General features: G+C 43.3%; 1 protein-coding gene and 1 pseudogene across 2 annotated transcripts in view; both read left to right on the forward strand.

Moving 5' to 3' along the window:
• Positions 1–3985, forward strand: part of DNAJA1 (DnaJ heat shock protein family (Hsp40) member A1) — a 34774-nt gene extending 30789 nt beyond the window's left edge. For both annotated transcript variants that reach the window (XM_069740677.1, XM_069740678.1), the window contains exon 9: positions 2305–3985. In XM_069740677.1, the coding sequence (XP_069596778.1) occupies positions 2305–2523 (219 nt within the window). In that variant the 3' untranslated portion in view covers positions 2524–3985. The remainder of the gene's footprint in view (positions 1–2304) is intronic.
• Positions 3986–8733: 4748 nt separating this feature from the next.
• Positions 8734–8852, forward strand: LOC138659198 (5S ribosomal RNA; annotated as a pseudogene).
• Positions 8853–20417: the final 11565 nt, after the last annotated feature.

Genomic DNA, 20417 nt, shown 5'->3' on the forward strand with positions numbered 1-20417 from the left:
AAAACTCTCTATTAAAGTAAATCAAACCCCCTTCATCACCCCCTTAATTAGGGAAAAATTAAAAAAAATGTATTTCCATTTTCCGGCTAGGGTTGGGGCTACAGTTAGGGTTAGGGTTTAGATTATATTTACAGTTGGGATTAGGGTTAGGGGTGTGTCAGGGTTAGAGGTGTGGTTAGGGTTACTGTTGGGATTAGGGTTAGGGGTGTGTTTGGATTAGGGTTTCAGTTATAATCGGGGGTTTCCACTGTTTAGGCACATCAGGGGCTCTCCAAACACGACATGGCGTCCGATCTCAATTCCAGCCAATTCTGCGTTGAAAAAGTAAAACAGTGCTCCTTCCCTTCCGAGCTCTCCCGTGTGCCCAAACAGGGGTTTAGCCCAACATATGGGGTATCGGCGTACTCAGGACAAATAGGACAACAACTTTTGGGGTCCAATTTCTCCTGTTACCTTTGGGAAAATACAAAACTGGGGGCTAAAAAATTAATTTTTGTGGGGAAAAAAAAGATTTTTTATTTTCACGGCTCTGCGTTATAAACTGTAGTGAAACACTTGGGGGTTCAAAGCTCTCACAACACATCTAGATGAGTTCCTTAGGGGGTCTACTTTCCAAAATGGTGTCACTTGTGGGGGGTTTCCACTGTTTAGGTACATTAGGGGCTCTGAAAACGCAATGTGACACCTGCAGACCATTCCATCTAAGTCTGCATTCCAAATGGCGCTCCTTCCCTTCTGAGCCCTCCCATGCGCCCAAACAGTGGTTCCCCCCATATATTGTGTATAATCGCACTCAGGACAAATTGGGCAACAAATTTTGGGGTCCAATTTCTCCTGTTATCCTCGGGAAAATACAAAACTGGGGGCTAAAAAAATAATTTTTGTGTGGAAAAAATTTTTGTTTTATTTTTACGGCTCTGCATTCTAAACTTCTGTGAAGCCCTTGGTGGGTCAAAGCGCTCAAAACACATCTAGATAAGTTCCTTAGGGGGTCTACTTTCCAAAATGGTGTCACTTGTGGGGGGTTTCAATGTTTAGGCACATCAGTGGCTCTCTAAACGCAACATGGCGTCCCATCTCAATTCCTGTCAATTTTGCATTGAAAAGTCAAATGGCGCTCCTTTCCTTCCGAGCTCTGCCATGCGCCCAAACAGTGGTTTACCCCCACATATGGGGTATCGGTGTACTCAAGAGAAAATGGACCCCAAAAGTTGTTGTACAATTTCTCCTGTTACCCTTGGTAAAATAAAACCAATTGGAGCTGAAGTAAATTTTTTGTGAAAAAAAGTTAAATGTTCATTTTTATTTAAACATTCAAAAAATTTCTGTGAAGCACCAGAAGGGTTACCGTAATAAACTTCTTGAATGTGGTTTTGAGCACCTTGAGGGGTGCAGTTTTTAGAATGGTGTCACACTTGGGTATTTTCTATCATATAGACCCCTCAAAATGACTTCAAATGAGATGTGGTCCTCAAAAAAAAAATGGTGTTGTAAAAATGAGAAATTGCTAGTCAACTTTTAACCCTTATAACTCCCTAACAAAAAAAAAAATTTGGGTTCCAAAATTGTGCTGATGTAATGTAGACATGTGGGAAATATTACTTATTAAGTATTTTGTGTGACATATCTCTGTGATTTAATTGCATAAAAATTCAAAGTTGGAAAATTGCGAAAATTTTCATAATTTTCGCCAAATTTCCGTTTTTTCACAAATAAACGCAGGTACTACCAAAGAATTTTTACCACTATCATGAAGTACAATATCTCACGAGAATATCAGAATCGCCAAGATCCGTTGAAGCGTTCCAGAGTTATAACCTCATAAAGGGACAGTGGTCAGAATTGTAAAAATTGGCCCGGTCATTAACGTGCAAACCACCCTTGGGGCTTAAGGGGTTAAAGAAGAGAAAAATTTACAATATTCACTGAAGGGGTTAACTAGTGGGACAGTTAGATTGGGGCATTCTGCATTGCCAAGTGTGTGTTTTGTTATTCAGGGGGGGAAAAAAAAGGTATTTAAAGTTTTATTTTTTTAAACTTGGTCTCTCTATTGAACTTCTGTCTGCCTTCTAAATAATGTGATTGATATGACACGTGTGTGTATATGTATGTATATACATGTACTCTGCATTGGTTGAGAAGTAGTTCCTGACCATGGGGTGTCACACGCTCGTTCTTTAATTGTACTGACATGGAGGGAATAATTAGCTATAAAATGCATACCGAAGAAAATCCGTTATCCAAGTGTATGTCTTTATTAAAGCAATAGACATTATTTTTGTCCTTTTTTCTGCTTTATTGCAGGTTAACTTTCCTTCCAGTGGCTTCATTTCAGCAGACAAACTTCCTTTGTTAGAAAAGCTTCTTCCTTCAAGAAAAGTAATTGAAGAGAATGAAGACATGGAACAAGTGGAGCTCATGGAATTTGATCCGGGTCAAAGGCGTTCACATTACAACGGAGAAGCTTATCATGATGATGAGGAGGATACCCCAAGAGGCGGTGTTCAGTGCCAAACCTCTTAGATTTAAAGCATTAAAGTTTTAGTTTTCTGGTATTACTTTTAACAACCCAGTGAGAAAAGATGTAAACATATTGTGTATTTTTTTTTTGTTTTCTTCTATTTGTGCTTGAGAGCCACTTGGTGCTGGCATTCACTTCTGTCCTGAAGATGCATAGAAGACATTGTTGAGCAGTGTATTAAGGGCTGCTTCAGTGCTTAAAACTGATGAACTTGTGATTGTACATGGAGACTCTTAACCCAGTGCATACTTCACGTGTTTTAATATAAAATGTAACAAATTGCAGGAAGTGTTTAAAGGGTTGTGATTTTCTCAAGATGACTCGCCTGTTTTATCCCCATGGCGATCCCTGCCTATCCTGCAGCAATGAATTAAGGTCTCCCCTTAGGCTGGGTTCACACTTGCGAGTGCAATGCGAAAAACTCGCACTAATCTCTCGCATCAATACCTGGGACCAGAGCGTGTGGCTGCATGTATTTCTATGCAGCTGAACACTCTGGTCAGAGTGCCGGGTATAGATTCGAGAGACTTGTGCTAGTTTCTCGCATTGCACTAGCAAGTGTGACGCTGGAATAAAAGGGTATATCTGGCCCTTTATGAAAAACACATGTACCTAAGTACTTGTGTTCCACACGGCGCCATTCTTACCCAGCACAGAGTGGTCAGTGACCCCTCTTGCCCAATATTTGTCTACCTCTGCTGAGGTTGTGTCGACAGAGCTGAGGCTTTCTTTTCCTGCTCAGCTTTTGACAAGGTGGGACTCCAAACTTCATTTTGTCTGACAAGAATTCCCACTAAGTGGCAGAGCTGGTTGTCAGTCAGAATGATGTTGAAAGTCACACCCCATCATGTCATCAGACAGAGGCAGCTGAATCGCCCACCGGAGTGGTCCGACTGCTCTGTGGCGGGGAAGAACTGCACTGTGCACAACAGTTCCCAGATATACAATTTTAAAGTAGCCAATCTCTTGCCTTAGCGACAAAAATTGCTGTATAGCTTGCATGAATGATAGATGTTATGTTGTTGCTGCAGGACCTTCTTTTTTTTTTTTTTTTTCCCCTCTTCTTCCCCCAGCCATTTTAACTAGTAGTGTGTACACGTCTTGTAAGCTCGGGTAAATGGCATGTTTAACTCCTACGTGCTCTTCAGATATCTCATGTCTACATGGGTTCTTTTATAATATGAAGGATTTCACAGATCAACTCTCATTGGATTCAGTTTGCACGTGTGAGTTCAACCTTTTTTTTTTTTTTTTTTTCTACATGGTCATAATTTGTATACATATAAATATATTTAACTTTGTGCATCTTGACCAAACATCCCTGAAGTTTTGGATTCACTAACTGGTTGTTATGTCATACCAGATTATTTAAATGCTTAAGATGGTTGACACAAGTGCTTATGTGTCAAAATGACATCCTATTAAATTCTAATTAATAAAATAAAACTACAACCTCTGATTTAACTAATTCTGGCATTTCACATGTTCTAGTAAAAAAAAAAAAAAAACAAATGTTCTGTCAAATAAATAAATTTGCCATTTTGTGTAACAGTATGGACATTGTATAGTTAAATCCAGAAATATTTGGACAGTGACAGTCTCTGTGATATGGGTTCTGCATGCCACTTTTTTTTTTATTTAAAATGAAACTGATACAGTTGGTGCGTGTAGAACACCCAGTACTCGCATATACTGTGAGTCTTAGTTCTTTTATTCAGAACCTGTATGAACGTTTCAGCTCTTCACAAGCTTTCAACAGCAATTGAATCAACATTATATGCAAGCGTGTTCTTCACCTATATGTAACTCCACTCCTAGTGGTGCACATGGAATTGAGTGCCAATCACTATTTGGATTTTTTTTGCAATTTTAAGTATACACCTTCAGATTTAGTTAACCTTTTCACAACATTTGCCCAATTTATACATCATGGTCAGGAAGGGGGTTCCTTTCCAATGACTTATAGAGGCGTCATGATGATGAAGCGTGGTACCGAGGCTGTGCTCTATTGCTTTAGGGAACTCCTCTTAAATGATAGCTGCCAAGCCCTGGCTGTTTAACCCCCCCCTGCCTGCCCCACCCCCAGCTGTTTAACTCCTTGAATGCTCTGATCAATAGCGATTGCAGCGTTTACATAAGGAGAGCCTCAGTAACCCCTTTTCTCCCACCAACATGCACCCTCAGTACATTATTGCAAGTTGCTGATTGTTGTCATAGCAACCAGAGGTCATAAAGACTAACCCTGTGGCTATCGGCTACAGTGGCCTATTGGACCAGAAGCTTTGTCCAAGATGCTTCTCTCAGTGTAAGGCCATAGTCTCACTACCGTAGAATACGGCAGAGTGCGATGTGATATATATTTTTTCCCCTTTATAGCACTCAAGACCGGTGTTAATCTATGGGTAAACTTGGCTCACTGTATAAAAAAAAAAATTTTTTTCCTGGTTCGTATTGTATGGGCGAGAGAAATCGCAGCATGCTGCGATTTCCCGTGTATGTCGACCGAGTTTCTCCAATGCAAGTCTATGGGTGCGAGAAAATCACACACACCATACAGATCATCAATGTGACTTGCGAGAAAGATGCGAGCATTGGCCAGGAAATTGCCTCAGCATGCCAACGCTTCCTGAATAATGGCTAATTACCCTGGCAAGCTCAAGAAAAAGCCACCACCATGCCTCCACGGAGTCCAGCGAGATGACCAGACACAGTAATGTTGAGCATATGATCGTTCTGGTGCAGGAGATGCCAGAAGTTTGGGATGTATTCATATTCAGACCGTGCTCTCAAAGATGCAGCATGGAAGCAGAGCTGCAGGCAAATGTTTCCAACTTATGAAGAAAGTACACCTGAGGTGCAGCAGGAAATAAGTACAATCAAAAAATGTAAAAAGTTTACCCCCAAGGGTGGTTTGCATGTGAAAGGGAACCTGTCGCCCCCAAAATCGACATGTGAAAGGGAACCTGTCACCCCCAAAATCGAAGGTGAGCTAAGCCCACCGGCATCAGGGGCTTATCTACAGCATTCTGTAATGCTGTAGATAAGCCCCCCGATGTATCCTGAAAGATAAGAAAAAGGGGTTAGATTATACACTCACCCAGAGGCGGTCCTGGTTCTGTTCTGGTCTGATGGGCGTCGTGGTCCAGTCCGGGGCCTCCCATCTTCTTACGATGACCGTCACCTTACCACGTTTATTTATAACCGTCTTTTTGATCGCGTGTTGTTCCACTTTTTGTTCGGCGGTATGATGATAAAGCGTTGTTTTGCCTTCGTGTTTTTTTTTTTTATGGTCACTAATGGAGTTAACTAGTGGGACAGTTTTATAGGTCGGGTCATTACGGACGCGACAAAACTAAATGTGTACTTTTATTTAGATTTTTTTTTTTTATTCAAATATTGATGTAATAAATATATATTTTTAAAATTTTTACAATTATTAATTTTTATTTATTTTTTTTTTAATTCAGTCTGACTTTTACACTTTATCCCACTATGGGACAATCATTTTGTGCAGGCTGATCACTTCTATAGAATGCAGATGCCTGGTCATCACTGCACATGACTGGAAGTCTCTCGGGTCTGGAGACCCTGATGTCGTCATGATGACATTAGATCTTCATGGCAGCGATCGGGACGCTGCGTCAGGCTGCTGGGTCTCTGATTCAAAGGCAGAAGGGCTGTCAGCCCCTCTACTGGCTCTGGAATACTGTGATCATGTTTGATTGCAGTGTTCCGGGGGTTAAAGTGCCGGGAGCGGTCAGCTGCCACGCTCAGGCGCGCTCCCCCTGCAGCATGGCTGATTGCCTATGACATACTATTCCATCCATGGGAATTAAGTCCCAGGTCACATGGACGGAATAGTACGTCCAATACCAGAAATGGGTTAAATGAAGCAAATAAAAAACCTAACATCCTCATATGTGATGTTGTGATTACTATCTTGACTGTTTGACACTCTACACTTGTCAAGTAGCATGCCTCCAGGGGTGTAACTACAACAGGTGCAGGGGTTGCAATCGCTCCCGGGTCCTGGAGCTTAGGGGACCCTAAAAGTCCCTTTGGCCTATGAAAAAAGACACGCTATTAAATATTTTTTAATTATTTGGGGGCCCTGTTGGTGCTTTTGCATCAGGACCCATGAGTTTCAAGTTACGCCACTGCATGCCACATTAGCCGGTTACTTACATTTGCCTCGGCAAACACTGTGTTCCAAATGTCAAACATTTCTTGTGTTACTTTGCAGTGTGTGATGTCACTAGACGGTGGTGTAGCTGCCGTGACCAGTTACGCCTTGAGCAGCAGGAGTGGGACATAAGCAAAAATATTTTTATTTTGATTGCTTAAATTTTCTTGCTCCTGTTCTGGATCACCATCCGTAAGTGCATCCATCACACGTTTGATATGTGGCATTACGGTACAATAGTATTATTTTTTCTCTTTTTTTTTTTTTTTCCTTCTGTAAAACAGAACTATTAAACCTTACTGAGTGGGAGACTGCATCGGATTCCGAGATCCAAGTCGACCCTGTAGGTTGGGAAGATGATCTAGCCACTTCCCCTTCACTTCAACAAGCCACCAACCAGCACGGCCTTCTGCAGGACAGGAGGCAACTCAAAAGGATGACCGAAGGTACAGTAGCAGCCCAAAACTCCCACTTGATACGTCACCACAGCCTGCAGTAATCCCACACCGTGGCTGGCGCAGGAGGAACCTTGCCACCACTGGAACAAAACGCCAAGTGGAAACTGGGGTATTGTTCTACCTGTCCCGCACTGCCAATGATGACTGTGAGGAGGCCTATTCATGGAGTCTTGCGTACTATCTGTGCTCAGTTCCCTGTGAAGTGAGGCAGCGGGCCAGAGGTGCACTCCAAATAGTTATTGATGGATGCGCCCCACCCAATAACCCAACTCTGGTCTTGGCATACCTTGAACGATGGCAACTGACGTGATAAAACCAACTCCAAATGCCTGGACTACCTGAGGAGCCAGCAAGATCAATGAGTGAACCCCCTCCCACACAGAGTCCTTCACCAGAGCCACATGAAGGCCCAACCCAACCCCGGCCACAACATGGACATTTTATGGCTACAGCTGTACCTCACCAGTATGCCACTTGACCTTACCCAGTGTAGGAGAGTGGGCCGTACATGGGTATGATCGACATGGCCATTCTGGAAGTGGGGGTTATACACAAATGGGCCCTGCCAGTACCCAGGATTATGTCAATCCCTACCCAAGTCATCATTACCACCATGTTACACAACAGGTTTCTTCCTTGCTCCTTCATGCAGCCTCCCTCATCACTCAGGGTCACAGTCAATTAGCCACACAAAGTAGCCAAAGCACTCAGGCTGCCCTCCTGCCATCTCCTCCACCTACATGCCAGAGTTTGTGAATGTAAGTGGAATCAGTTTAATTTTTGACTAATTTCAAACTGTTTGGCGGCACCGTAATAGTGGTTATATATGCCATATGATGCTAATATGGTACTTTATTTTTGAAAAAAAAAATTAAGTGAATTAAGTTATTTTCATGTGTGTGTTTTGTTGTGTTGACACTTTATAGATGATGTGTTTCAGATCAGTATTTTCACATTAGACCACATCACTCAGGATTTTATTTTACACACAAAACCAAAATGGATCATAACAGACACTGCGTTGTCTTGCCATGGAGTATATCCCTCCGGTGAAACAAAATAATTAGTCAACACATCCCGCACTTTAAGTCCAGAGGTCTGACGACGTCAATGATGTACATTTGTAGTAGCCAAGACATTACCATCCGCAACATCATCTCCATCATTTGCAGTACAGTAATGAATTCTGGTGAAGTTGTGAAGTACTACACAGGCTTTGACTACCTCATCCACATTTCCTTCACTCAGTTGAATGGCTGACTGCAGAACCCACCATTTGGCACAGAGAATGCCAAACGCATACTCAACCAGGTGTGCGTGGGATAGGCAGAAATTAAATATTCTGCGCCAGTGGTCCAGGGTTCCACGTGGATAGGGCCTCATGACGCTCTGGGTTAATTGAAATGCCTCATCTGTAACCATCACATAAGGCACCGCTTCCTGAGTAGACCCTGGTAGCTGACGTGGGGGTGGGAGGTCCAACTCATTATTGCGCAGCCGCCGACCTATTATTGAATAATTGAAGACTCTGGAGTCCTTCCATAGGCCCTAATATCTACAATGATAGAGCTGTCAATGGCCACTCTAAGCTGAATGTGCCTGCCCTCGTCAGATCACAGATGCTAAGCAGCTTGAGGCTAGGCAAGTACCAGCATGGGAGACTGGTTGGGAATCCCTGGTACCGTTGACATGTCATTTTTCAGGGAGTCACAAAAACACTGAACTTTAGGAAGGCAAAGTTTGACGAGCTTAGAGATGCCCTTTCTTCTGGTTGACTGGGACAATGTCCTCAGAAATAAAAATACAGATAATAAATGAGAAATATTTAAGAATCTCCTAAATAGGCACTGTAAGCGGTTTATACATTGTGGGAATAAAAGGACAAGAAATAGGAAAAACCCAATGTGGCTAAACAAAGACGTAAGACAGGCAATTAACAGTAAAAAGAAAGCATTTAAACTACTAAAGCCAGATGGCAATGTTGAAGCTCGAAAAAACTATAGGGAGAAAAATATTTTATCTTAAAAAAAAAAAACTAATTAAAGCTGCCAAAAAGGAAACAGGGAAGCACATTGCTAAGGAGAGTAAAACTAATCCCAAACTGTTCAACTATATCAATAGTAAAAGAATCATAAGTGAAAGTGTAGGCCCATTAAAAAATTGTGAGGAAAGAATGGTTTTAGATGACGAGGAAAAAGCTAATATATTAAACACCTTCTTCTCCATGGTATTCACTGTAGAAAATGAAATGCTAGGTGAAATGCCGAGACTCAAAGGAAACCCTATATTAAGGGTCACAATCTAACCCAAGAAAAGGTGTGAAACTGGCTAAATAAGATTAAAAGAGATAAATCTCCGGGTCCGAATGGCATACACCCACGAGTACTAAGAGAACTAAGTAATAGACAAACCATTGTTTCTTATATTTAGGGACTCTATAGCGATGGGGTCTGTTCAACAGAACTGGCGCATGGCAAATGTGATACCAATATTCAAAAAGGGCTCTAAAAGTGAACCTGGAAATTATAGACCAGTAAGTCTAACCTCTAAATATTTGAAGGGTTTCTCCATATCAGCATGGGTTCATGAGGAATCGCTCCTGCCAAACCAAACTAATCAGTTTTTATGAAGAGGTAAACTACAGACTGGACCAAGGTAAGTCATTGGACGTGGTATATATTGATTTTTCCAAAGCATTTGATACCGTGACAGACAAGAGGTTGGTACACAAAATAAAAATGTTGGGTCTGGGGGAAAATGTGTGTAAATGGGTAAGTAACTGGCTTAGTGATAGAAAGCGGACGGTGGCTATAAATGGTATATTCTCTAACTGGGTCGCTGTGACCAGTAGGGTACCGCAGGGATTGGTGTTGGGACCTATTGTCATCAACATATTTATTAACGATCTGGTAGAAGGTTTACACAGTAAAATATCGATATTTGCAGATGATACAAAACTATGTAAAGCAGTCAATACAAGAGAAGATAGAATTTTGCTACATATCGATCTGGATAAGCTGGAATCTTGGGCCGAGAGGTGGCAGATGCAGTTTAACAATGATAAATGTAAGGTTATACACATGGGAAGAAGGAATCAATATCACCATTACACACTGAATGGGAAACCACTGGGTAAATCTGACATGGAGAAGAACGTTGGGATCCTAGTTAATGATAAAATTACCTGGAGCAGCCATTGCCAGGCAGCAGCTGCCAAGGCAAACCGGATCATGGGATGCATTAAAAGAGGGCTGGATACACATGATGAGAACATTATACTGCCTCTGTACAAATCCCTGGTTAGACGGCACATGGAGTGCTGTGTACCGTTTTGGGCATCGGTGCTCAGGAAGGATTTAGTGGAACTAGAGCGAGTACAAAGGAGGGCAACAAAATAAAGGGGATGGGGGAACTACAAAACCCAGAGAGATTAGCAAAACTAGGATTATTTAGTCTAGAAAAAAGACAACTGAGGAGCAATCTAATAACCATGTATAAGTAAATAAGGGGACAATACAAGTATCTCTCAGAGGATCTCAAGGAAGGTGACGGTCATAAGGGGGCATTCTCTGCGTCTGGAGGAGAGAAGGTTTTTCCACCAACATAGAAGAGGATTCTTTGCTGCTAGGGTGGTGACAATCTGGAATTCTTTGCCCGAGGAGGTGGTGATAGTGAACACTGTCATGGGGTTCAAGAGCGGACTGGATGTCTTCCTGGAGTGTAACAATATTGTATCTTAAGGTACCGTCACACTAAGCGACGCTGCAGCGATACCGACAACGATCCGGATCGATGCAGCGTCGCTGTTTGGTCGCTGGAGAGCTGTCACACAGACCGCTCTCCAGCGACCAACGATGCCGGTAACCAGGGTAAACATCGGGTTACTAAGCGCAGGGCCGCGCTTAGTAACCCGATGTTTACCCTGGTTACCATCGTTAAAGTAAAAAAAACAACCACTACATACTTACCTACCGCTGTCTGTCCCCAGCGCTCTGCTTCTCTGGTCTGGCTGTGAGCACAGCGGCTGGAAAGCAGAGCGGTGACGTCACCGCTCTGCTTTCCGGCTGCCCGGCGCTCTGCTTCTCTGGTCTGGCTGTGACAGACAGCGGTAGGTAAGTATGTAGTGGTTGTTTTTTTTTACTTTAACGATGGTAACTAGGGTAAACATCGGGTTACTAAGCGCGGCCCTGCGCTTAGTAACCCGATATTTACCCTGGTTACCAGTGAAGACATCGCTGAATCGGCGTCACACACACCGATTCAGCGATGTCAGCGGGAGAGCCAGCGACGAAATAAAGTTCTGGCCTTTCTTCCCCGACCAGCAATATCATAGCAGGGGCCTGATCGCTGCTGCCTGTCACACTGGACGATATCGCTAGCCAGGACGCTGCAACGTCACGGATCGCTAGCGATATCGTCTAGTGTGACGGTACCTTTACAGTTATTATGTTCTTTAGAAGTACGTAGATCTGGGAATTTATTCTGAGGGAATATAGGCCAGGGGTGTCAAACTGCATTCCTCGAGGGCCTCAAACCATGCGTGTTTTCAAGATTTCCTTAGCATTGCACAAGGTGCTGGAATCATTCTCTGCAGGTGATTAAATTATCACCTGTGCAATGCAAGGAAATCCTGAAAACATGACCTGTTTGCAGCCCTTGAGGAATGCAGTTTGACACCCCTTATATAGGCTGAACTGGATGGACAAATGTCTTTTTTCGGCCTGGCTAACTGTTACTATGACTCTAATCTGTAGGTGCTGTCAACCAGGGCCAACAGCACTACAGAAAAATATTCTTTGCAATTATAATATTGGGAGCCTGATTTCGGCTGCTTACGTACACGGATGTGCTTCCCATCCAGGGATCCAATGCAGTTTGGAAACTGGCACATGTCCTCAAAGCTATGGGCTATTCGCAGCCAGTCTTGTTTTTTGGGCTCAGACATTACTGATTGATGCAGTCGGGTCCAAATTTCTGAGCACGTTGAACGGACAATACCTGAGTTGGTGGATTTGCCTATTAAGAACTCAAGATGCAGTGCCTCATAGGATAGCCCAGTGGATAGGAATCTAGAAGAACCCAAAAAATATCAAAAATTACAACCGGACATATACATGCATCATTGTACAAGTTTAAGACACCATAAAATTTAGGCAGAGTGCAAACTAAGCCCAGGCTCAACAAGTTACATTAGTATACAACGCCTCGGGAACATATTTCAAATACAAACAGCAGGAAATGTGGAAGGGCAAATGTTTTTTTAAAAAATATTTTAACTAAAAGGGGCCAAACCATTCATACTAAAGTAAGGGAACAGTGGGGGCGTGGCCTAGCGGGCAATGTGAGCAGACGTGGGTCGGATCTCTCTCCCTGCACCACTGATTAACTCATACCTTGGCGTCGCCGCTGAACGCTTAAACCGGCCAAGTGTGTGCCTGAAGACCCGGTGAGCAGAGGGGCACCAGAGGGGCACCAGCGGGGCTGGAAAAGACAGTGCTGTGTCCGAGAATGCACGCCATAAACAGCCGGCGCCTGCGGAGGGAGCGAAGATCCTAGATGGCACTGTGGCAGAGGAGGAGGCGATGAAAGCAAGTGCTGCTTACCGCAAGAAGCTGGAGGTCAGCCAAACTTGAGCTGTTTGCAAGGACTGAGGAGGCCAGTAAATTGTGGCAGGAGGCGGAGGGCGAGGGGCCTGGAGAGCTGAGTGACCCGGAGGATCAATTGAGAGGTGGTGTGTCGCTGCACGGGTCCCCGGAGATGCAGGAGGCTGCACACGTGAGTGGAGCCGCAAGGCCTGTGGAAATTGCTGCTCAGGCTAGCTCTGGTAACTGCGGATCTGACAGATCTGGAGGAACCGACCCTGAAAGATATTTTTGCAGTAGTGATTTACTATAAATCCGCATTAGCAGCATTGAATCTACGTGTAGATGACTTAAAGGTGGAGATGATGTCCCTTAACTCTGCCATGCACAAAGTGGAGAAAAGAGTGGAAGAGCGAGTGGGCAGTGTGGAGGATCAAACTACTGAACTGCTTAAGAGGGAAAAGAAGTATATTCAAAGCATTGCAGAATTGGAATTTAAAATGGACGATTTGGAAAACCGTTCCCGCCGGAATAATTTGAGAATAATTGGTGTGCCAGAAAAAGTGGAAGGGAATAATCCAACTGACTATATTGAGGCATGGCTGAAAAACTCAGTGGGCGGCGACAGTCTGTCTGGTCAATTTTTGGTAGAAAGGGTGCATAGAATCCCAACCAGACCTTTGCCGCCGGGATCTGCCCCGCGAGCTATCCTGGGAAAAATTTGGAATTACCGGGACCAGGAAACTTTGCTGAGAAAGGCCAGGGGAAGTGATGGCCTTACTATTGACGGAAATAGGGTCTCCATCTATCCAGACTATTCTGCAGTAGTACAAAAACTCTGGATGCAGTTTGGGGAGGTCAAGCGGCAATTGAGAGAATTAGACTTGAGATACTCTATGATCTACCCAGCTAAACTCAGGGTGGTGGCTATGGACCGGGTGCATTTTTTTTTCAAAATCCAGAGGAGGCCACGAAGTGGTTAGACCTCAATGCTAAACATATCCGAGCTGAACGGACCCGGTGAAGAGGGTCTGGAGGGTCTGCAGGATTGATGAGCGTTCCTGAAGAATTTTTTAAATTCTTCTATGATGGTCAAGTTTGATCTGCTGTGGGAGGGAGGGAGGGAGTTAGGAGGATATTGGTTATTGCTTATAATTCTAGGCTGTAAAAGAGAGCTCTCTAATCTCATATAGAGAAAGTTAGTTTGACTCATTTCTACAGGGATTTGTATAGTTCCTATTGGGTCGGGGGGAGTTACTAGTGGGTTATTTTGTTTGGGATTGTTGGGATGGGTAAAGTTTGGCTGATACAAGGGGGGGTGGGGGGAGAGCAAAGTTAGAGACCTGGGGGAGCCTGATGGTATTCACAAAAATCTAAGTCATGATGGGGGATAATGTTAAAATTTTAAGTTGGAATGTCAGGGGTTTTGCAAACGCAACCAAGCGTGCAGCGGTATTTCAATATGTTCTGAAACTGAGGCCCTCGGTGATATGCTTACAGGAAACTCACCTAGTGGATGATAAAGTTGCTCAGTTACAAAAGAGAAGGGTGAGAAAGGCGTTTCATTCGACGTTCTCAACTTATGCTAGAGGAGTGTCTGTATTGATTCATATTAGCACCCCGTTCGAAGAGATTGAGGTTAAAACTGATGGGGAGGGACAATTTGTGCTTTTAGTATGTAAGATTTTTAATAGATTACTTTGTATTGTTTCTCTATATACAGTGGGGCAAAAAAGTATTTAGTCAGTCAGCAATAGTGCAAGTTCCACCACTTAAAAAGATGAGAGGCGTCTGTAATTTACATCATAGGTAGACCTCAACTATGGGAGACAAACTGAGAAAAAAAAATCCAGAAAATCACATTGTCTGTTTTTTTAACATTTTATTTGCATATTATGATGGAAAATAAGTATTTGGTCAGAAACAAACAGTCAAGATTTCTGGCTCTCACAGACCTGTAACTTCTTCTTTAAGAGTCTCCTTTTTCCTCCACTCATTACCTGTAGTAATGGCACCTGTTTAAACTTGTTATCAGTATAAAAAGACACCTGTGCACACCCTCAAACAGTCTGACTCCAAACTCCACTATGGTGAAGACCAAAGAGCTGTCAAAGGACACCAGAAACAAAATTGTAGCCCTGCACCAGGCTGGGAAGACTGAATCTGCAATAGCCAACCAGCTTGGAGTGAAGAAATCAACAGTGGGAGCAATAATTAGAAAATGGAAGACATACAAGACCACTGATAATCTCCCTCGATCTGGGGCCCCACGCAAAATCCCACCCCGTGGGGTCAGAATGATCACAAGAACGGTGAGCAAAAATACCAGAACCATGCGGGGGGACCTAGTGAATGAACTGCAGAGAGCTGGGACCAATGTAACAAGGCCTACCATAAGTAACACACTACGCCACCATGGACTCAGATCCTGCAGTGCCAGACGTGTCCAACTGCTTAAGCCAGTACATGTCCGGGCCCGTCTGAAGTTTGCTAGAGAGCATTTGGATGATCCAGAGGAGTTTTGGGAGAATGTCCTATGGTCTGATGAAACCAAACTGGAACTGTTTGGTAGAAACACAACTTGTCGTGTTTGGAGGAAAAAGAATACTGAGTTGCATCCATCAAACACCATACCTACTGTAAAGCATGGTGGTGGAAACATCATGCTTTGGGGCTGTTTCTCTGCAAAGGGGCCAGGACGACTGATCCGGGTACATGAAAGAATGAATGGGGCCATGTATCGTGAGATTTTGAGTGCAAACCTCCTTCCATCAGCAAGGGCATTGAAGATTAAACATGGCTGGGTCTTTCAACATGACAATGATCCAAAGCACACCGCCAGCGCAACGAAGGAGTGGCTTCGTGAGAAGCATTTCAAGATCCTGGAGTGGCCTAGCCAATCTCCAGATCTCAACCCTATAGAAAACCTTTGGAGGGAGTTGAAAGTCCGTGTTGCCAAGCGAAAAGCCAAAAACATCACTGCTCTAGAGGAGATCTGCATGGAGGAATGGGCCAACATACCAACAACAGTGTGTGCCAACCTTGTGAAGACTTACAGAAAACGTTTGACCTCTGTCATTGCCAACAAAGGATATATTACAAAGTATTGAGATGAAATTTTGTTTCTGACCAAATACTTATTTTCCACCATAATATGCAAATACAATGTTAAAAAAAACAGACAATGTGATTTTCTGGATTTTTTTTTCTCAGTTTGTCTCCCATAGTTGAGGTCTACCTATGATGTAAATTACAGACGCCTTTCATCTTTTTAAGTGGTGGAACTTGCACTATTGCTGACTGACTAAATACTTTTTTGCCCCACTGTATTCCACCACCTTATTCCGGCAAGAAGATTCGGGAAATTCTGGAGCTCATGGGTAATTGGGAGGGGGTCCCTCTTCTGGTTGTGGGAGACATAAATAATAATCTTAATGATCATTGGGATAAGAGTAAGCACGCATTGTCGAGAAATGATGGTAATTCTACTTCCTTTGGTAACTACCTGAGGGAGATAGGATGGATAGACTTATGGCGGGTACGCAATGTTGATAAATATTCTTATTCATGTTACTCGACGACGTACTGCTCTATGTCTCGAATTGACGTCGCTTTAGGTAATGAAGGTATGAATAACTTAATAAATGAGGTGGACTATAGACCCAAAGTAATATCAGACTATAGCCCGGTCTTGGTTTCCCTTAAATTAGTAGAACAGGATAGATCTAGAGGGTTGGGATGGAAATTACACCCTTCCTGGCTAAAGATTTTGGATATGGAGAAGGTGAGGGCCGAAGTTGTGGAGTTTTTCAGGATTAACGAGGGTAGCGCTGAGCGCAAAGTCATATAGGACACTATGTATGAAGGCCTACCTGAGAGGTATCTTATTTCGAGACATCTCTAGACATGAGACTAGGTCTAAAATCCATGATACGGTGGTGTTGGAGGAATTGAAGGCAGCGGAGGAAGCACTGGGTATCCAATCTACAAGGGACACACAAAAACGTATGAGGTTGGCTCAGTCAGCGGTTAATCGGTTATATTTGTGTAAGGCTGATGGGATGAGAGTATTCCAAAAAGAAACTTTTTATTTGGAAGGGGAAAAGGTGGGACACTTACTGTCAGTGGTGGCATCAGCGCAGCGGGACTCTTCCCATATTTACTCCATAAAAACTGAGGAAGCGAAAGTGGTTACCCAGGGTGGGCAAATATTAGAAGTTTTTCGGAAATTCTATAGTGAATTATATTCCTCTAGGGAAAAGGGGAAATGACTAGCTACTTGAATGGGGTTGACTTGCCAAGGCTAAGTAAGGAAGACTGAATGGATGGATAAACCGCTTGGGGAGGAAGAGTTAAGGGCAGCTCTTTCGGGTATGGCGGGGGGTAAGGCCCCAGGGTCTGACGGCATTCCGACTGAGGTCTATAAAATTCTTCAAGATGACTTATTGCCTAAATTGGAAGGGGTGTTCAATAATTTGTTGGAGAGGGGGGTGTTGCCTCCGTCTATGAGGGAAGCTATTGTGGTGGTTATTCCTAAGGCTGACAGGGATCCACTGTTGCCGGAATCTTACCGACCTATTTCACTTTTAACGGCTGATATTAAGATTCTGGCTAAGGCTCTGGTGAACAGGCTGACCCAGGTGATTGATAAACTGATTCATTCGGACCAGTCAGGCTTCATGCCCAACAAATCAACGGCACTTAATTTGAGAAGGTTATTTTTAAATATGCAAATTCCTTCTGATAATGCTGGTAGGAGGGCTGTGTTGTCTTTAGATGCCCATAAGGCATTTGACTGTGTAGAGTGGAATTACTTGTGGTCGGTGCTGGAGCGGCTGGGATTTGGTTTATCTCTTGGGTAAGGTTGCTGTACTCTGACCCAACGGCAAAAATTAGAGTAAACAATAATTTATCGGAGAGTTTTTCCCTGTTTAGGGGCACTAGGCAGGGGTGTCCACTGTCCCCGCTGCTTTTCGCTCTTGCTGTAGAACCGCTCGCAGCCAAAATAAGAGGTACACAAGAGGTGAGAGGTTTTGTGTATGGTTTAAAAGAAGATAAAGTGGCCTTGTATGCTGATGACATTTTGTTGTTCCTGGAAGACTCGGAGGGGATCCTTCATAAGGCGGTGGCTATTATTGAGGAATTTGGGAGGTATTCAGGTCTCAGGATCAATTGGGACAAATCTTGTATGATGCGGATTGATGGGGACAAGGTAGGTGAGGATGGGGGGAATACACTTTCCAGATTAAAGGTGGTTCATAAATTTAAATACCTGGGGATTCAGATTGCTCTCCCTTTATGTAGTTTTGAGGAACTGAATTTAAGCCCGCTTCTACAGAAGATTCGCACCAAAATTTTGGCATGGAAAAAAATTGCATTTGTCAGTAGTGGGTAGGGTAAATCTTATAAAGATGATTGTAATGCCACAGCTTCTTTATGTGATACATAATTCTCCCATTTGGATCCCGCAGTGTAGATTTTGTAAGATTAGGACTTTGCCAATTTAATTTGGGGAGGTAAGTGTCCTAGGTTCAAACAGGAGATACTTCAAAGGCCTAAGGCAGAGGGTGGGTTGGCACTTCCCAATCCCTGATTATACTTCCTAGCAGCACAGTGCCAGCATTTCAGGGGGTGGGGAGATGATACGGGGAGGGAGTTTGTACCCAATTGAGCTCTTTATTTAATGGGAAGGTACTGAGCGAGAGTATGGGTAACAGTTAAGACTATTAGGGGTGTGGGGAACCTTACAAATTTCCCCAAATCGGTAAGTATCTGGTATCTACCAGAACTTGGGCAACTGAAGGGGTTCCGAGCTTGGAAAGAGGCTGGCATTAGTAGGATTGGGCAGTTGCAGTCTCAGGGTAAACTTAGGTCTTTTGAAGCTCTGCAGGAGGAATTTCAATTGCCGCAGTCTGAACTATATCAGTATAGCTGCATCTCTCATGCATATTTGGCATAATGTAAAATGAGTCCCGTAGTCTTGCAAGTGGATCTTATGCTGGACTTTATCCTTAAAAACAGTGGTACGAAGGGGGCGATTTTAGGGATATATGAGTATCTCCTTTTTTCTTTTCTTGATAAACACCCTATTAAGGCTAGAGGTAAATGGGAAGCGTAATTGGGAGAAATTGATCAAGATAAATGGGAATCAATTTTAGAGTACGTGCCTAGGATTTCTGAGTGAACCGGGGAGGCTGTCGTAATTATTTGTAATTCATAGGGCCTAAAGAATGCCCGATTTATTATTCAAAGCTGGGATGAGGCCTGACTCACAATGTCCTAGGTGCTCACAATCTGAGGCAGGTATTCTTCATATGATGTGGCTATGCCCTAGACTATCCTCCTTTTGGATAGTAGTATTAAATAGAATTGAGGTGGTATATAATTGCACTGTTCCCAGACATCCCCTGGTTTGTATTTTGGGGTATGTGGAGGACATATCAATTGACAATACACTTAAAATTGTTATTGCTAGGTTGTTATTTATTGCCAGGAAATTGATCGCCAAGTTTTGGATTAGGGAAGAGCCTCCGACGAGGGGAGATTTTCTGGCGCAGGTGGACCACATTCTTTCTTTGGAGATAAGTATATACACTAAAAGGCAGAAACTGGACCTTTTCTATAAGCTGTGGCAACCTTGGCTTGACTTGAGCTAAGGGGGTGGGCCCGAACTTGTGAGCTCTAGGGTATCTGGGGTGGGTTTTGGGAGCATGGTTTACAATTTATAGGATGACGAAGATCGGTTGGCTCTTGGCGGGTCTCGAAGGGGGGGAGGGAATAGGGTTAAGTTGTTATAAGAAAAATGTTATTGGAGTTGTATGCAAATTGTAATGAATATTATTTGTATTTCGATTGCCTAATAAAAAATTATCTGATCAAAAAAGTAAGGGAACAGTGTATTTAGCAAATAAACACATAAAATAAAGATGCAACATAGAGGTTTTTTTACATGCCATAAAGTAAGTAATAGCCGCTCCTCGGCCGAAATAGACTTGCGCACCACAGTGTCCTTGTAAGTGATCCCAGGGCGCACAGTCGCCAGAAGAATATCAAATGTGAGCACGCTCATCCGACAATACTGGTAGGTCTTGTCAGGATGGCTGCGTAGTGAGGCATACAGACGGTGGAAATGCCCTTTAGTCTGCCGTCGCCTCAAAAGCTGATATACCCACATTCTTCTCAGCCTCCTCGGATCCACAATCACTGGGTAAGGCTCCCCAAAATCCAGGGACAAAACCCAGGGTAAAAGAATCCGCCCAGTAGTCTTGAAGTTAAGGTGATATGACGTGTTGCACACAAAGAAGCAATCGCAAAACACCAACAAGGACTGTAATGCAAAGCTAGGAGGAGGGGACTGGTTTTTGAGCCATTAAATAGGGATCCTGATTATTTTCTAATGCCGTTCAGGCCATGGATCCATAGTTTGCTAATTTTGCAAGTATGCAACAAAATCACGGCATACGGATGTCACACGGATACTTAGATGCTAGGAAATCGCATTGAAAACGCATTACATAAGGATCACCATACTGAGAACATTTGTGTGATTCTCGGCCATCAAAATCTGACCAATTTTTTTTTTTTTCTTTATAAACGTTGAGTGTGACTTCGGCCTAATACTGACAGGTATGATGCATTGACATGCTTGTGCATTGAGGCAAAACCAAGAAACT

Source organism: Ranitomeya imitator, chromosome 1 (assembly GCF_032444005.1).
Source record: "Ranitomeya imitator isolate aRanImi1 chromosome 1, aRanImi1.pri, whole genome shotgun sequence".
In the NCBI taxonomy this organism is placed as follows: Eukaryota; Metazoa; Chordata; class Amphibia; order Anura; family Dendrobatidae; genus Ranitomeya; species Ranitomeya imitator.